Below are 2,962 nucleotides of genomic sequence, written 5' to 3' on the forward strand. Positions count from 1 at the left end.
AAATAGTCAGTCAGAGGCCATTAATCTCAATATTAGGCTGAGCTATTAAAGTGATATATTAATATTGAAAAAGACATTTTATGAAGAAAATAAATGGTTTGTTATGATTCATGTCACATATTTAATAAGTCATAAAGTAACCCGAGGTGTTACGTACACCATGAGCAAAGACATTTGATGAATAAAATAAATGATTTATTTACGTGCATGTAGGGGTGTGTTTCAGACGGATTGAATCGGAAATAGGGTGTTTCAATTCTAATTAAAAAAATTTCGGAATGAAATTTCTATTCCAATTTTCATTATAAAAAATTAGAATTTCAACATCTCATTCCAATTCGGAATTTTCGGATTTCTCGGAATTTTTGAATTTTTTCGGAATATCACATTTTTCAGAACTTGCGGATAAAAATTCGAAATTTTCAGATAAAAAATCGGAATCTTCACGTTACTTTTTGTTATTAGTAAAAACAAACTAAAAAATTGAGTAATTACACGTACAAAAAATGTGGGTGTTTTTGTTAGCATTTATGTTATTATGATACACATATATTTATAATATACATATGTTTATATTAATAGTATTAGTTATTTTTTTTAATATATATGTATGTGTATGTTTGAAACAAATAACAAATTAATGAAACATATAATACAAAACTAAATAAATGATATAATATTAATATAAATACGAAATAAATTGGCATAATTTCGAAATATCGAATCGGAATGCCTTTGAAAAATTTCAAATCGGAATTCGGATTGGATCGGAATTTACAAATACATTCCAATTGCAATCCAATTTTTTCAGAATTTTCAGAATTTGACATATTTGGATTTTGGATTTTATTCGGACATTCCAAAATTGATTATTTTCATATTAGAATCGGTCGGATTCGGATTTTCAATCCAAATCACAACCCTACATGCATGCCACATATTGCATTTGGCCTATAAGTTATAATATAACCCATATAGATCTGATGGAGGTGTATACTTTCAAAGTTAGCTCATTGTCATGGCACTATAGTTTTGACTCTGAAATATAAAGGGAATATTAAAATCGATCATATGCATGAGTGAAGCTTCGAGGTTATGGACATATATGGATGGACTTTGTGGGCGTGACGGTGTGAATTAATGTGTGATAGTCTGTGGTCAAAAGTCTTGTTCTGGATGATTCCAGAAGCTTGGAAATACATACACGGTTGTTATATCAATTTATAATATTGCCCTTGTGACTTAGATTATCAATAATTCTGAAGCATAGCTAACCTCTGCAAGTCAGGAGTTAGGCCCTAACTAACTCCTCGTGTCCTAGGTGTTCAATATTCAAACTCATGTTCGGTTTAGTTCTAAAATAATGCCTTGGAGAAGAAAACAACTTTTCGAGTCTTCAGTATCATTATTTAGTATTTTTTTTTTTTATCAAAGTATCATTATTTGGTATAAAAAGAAAAAAAAAAAGGTTCTAATTTTATGTTAGGTTAGAAAATTGCAAATTTTGTATTGAAAGACCTAGATTCAACTGTTTTTAGAATATTTGATGGGATTCAACTTATAACTTGTCATAACCTTAACATTTTTCTCACATCTCCTCAATGAATTAGAGTCCCAACGACATCTAACTTCAACTATATATATATATATATATATTCATTTAATATGAAATTATTTATATTGAAAACGGAAATATAATCATGTCATGGTTGATTTTCACTATAATGCATTGTATTCTTTTTTTTATATGGAGATCACATGTAAACCTAAACCATCTCCAATAATATAATAATATAAGAGAAATATCACTAAATCACAAACTAATTAGTAATGCAGGTGTTTTCTTAAGTCCCTTTATTGAGAAAAATAACACTAATAACAACAAATAATTTTAAGGGTATTTTTGACAAAAAAAAATAAAAGGGAGAGTGAAATTGTTGACTTCGTAATTCTTATGCAACAAGTCACACGTGTCCCAATTGATTATTTGTTTTGGCCTTTTGGCCTTTTGGGTCCAGCACACCCAAATCAAAATTGGTCCAACCCGCCTATATATATATATATATATATATATATATATATTTTTTTTTTTTAAAGTTGGAGTGTTGGACCAACTACTATAAAACGAGGGTTGGGTTTATGCTGTAATGACACTCTCATTCTCTCATCTTTATCTTCTTTTCCATCTCTCTGGCTCCCAATAGAAGATAGAAATTTCTAGAAATCAATCTTCCATTCCTCCATTTTTGGTGTTGAGATATGGATCATCAAGGAGACAAATCCAACAACTACGAGACGTCGTGGTCTGACCAGTGGGACTACAGCAACAACTCCTACCCAGTCGAAGTCAAAGGCAGCGGAGGCACCGCCGCCAAGTGCAAGCAGAAGGTCGGCGAAGGCCTCGTCAAGACCAAGGCGGTGGCCTCGACCGGCGTCAAGAAGGTCAAGGATGGGGCCTCCGTCGGCTTTCAGTGGATCAAAGACAAGTACCAGAAGACCACCCAGAAACGCTAATTCCTCGAGTTCATTTTTTATTCGACGTCGTCGTTTTATTGTCAGAGTTCATTCTTAATTCGACGTCGTTTCATCGTGTAGTTCCTGTTGATTTGATTTTTCTTTATTTTTCTAGATTTGATTTGTTAATTGATTCAAGCCAGGCTCAGGTGTATATAGAGACTGATCTGTACAAAATAACTTGCATGATTTCTATATGTCATGAATATATCGATCATATCGTTCCTTTTTCTTGGTTTAATTCACTGATCTTCTGTTTGATTTGATGATTCTATAATCTGATTTCGATCGATGGTTATTAAATTGCTCATTCAACGTAATATTTTAGATTAGTGATTTGAGGAATATAAATGAATCAGCAAATTTTCTAGCCCCCCAAGCCCAGTTTAGAAGAGAGTAGACTTTGTCTCAAGCTCAAATGCTTGAGGCCCTGGAGCTTATCTGGACC

At 32.1% G+C, this 2,962-nt stretch overlaps 1 protein-coding gene across 1 annotated transcript; it reads left to right on the top strand.

Annotated features, from left to right (window-relative positions):
- Positions 1-2,120: 2,120 nt before the first annotated feature.
- Positions 2,121-2,755, top strand: LOC147274835 (CDP-diacylglycerol-glycerol-3-phosphate 3-phosphatidyltransferase). The gene has a single exon (XM_086228029.1). It carries the CDS (start codon positions 2,260-2,262, stop codon positions 2,512-2,514), a length of 255 nt encoding a protein of 84 aa, XP_086084155.1. The 5' UTR covers positions 2,121-2,259; the 3' UTR covers positions 2,515-2,755.
- The last annotated feature ends 207 nt before the right edge of the window (positions 2,756-2,962 follow it).

The sequence above is a fragment of the Dryas octopetala genome, chromosome 9 (genome assembly GCF_963921425.1).
Source record: "Dryas octopetala chromosome 9, drDryOcto1.1, whole genome shotgun sequence".
NCBI lineage: Eukaryota > Viridiplantae > Streptophyta > Magnoliopsida > Rosales > Rosaceae > Dryas > Dryas octopetala.

Excerpts from the sequence above, each read along its gene's own strand:
- LOC147274835 (XM_086228029.1), top strand. The coding sequence starts at position 2,260 with ATGGATCATCAAGGAGACAAATCCAACAACTACGAGACGTCGTGGTCT.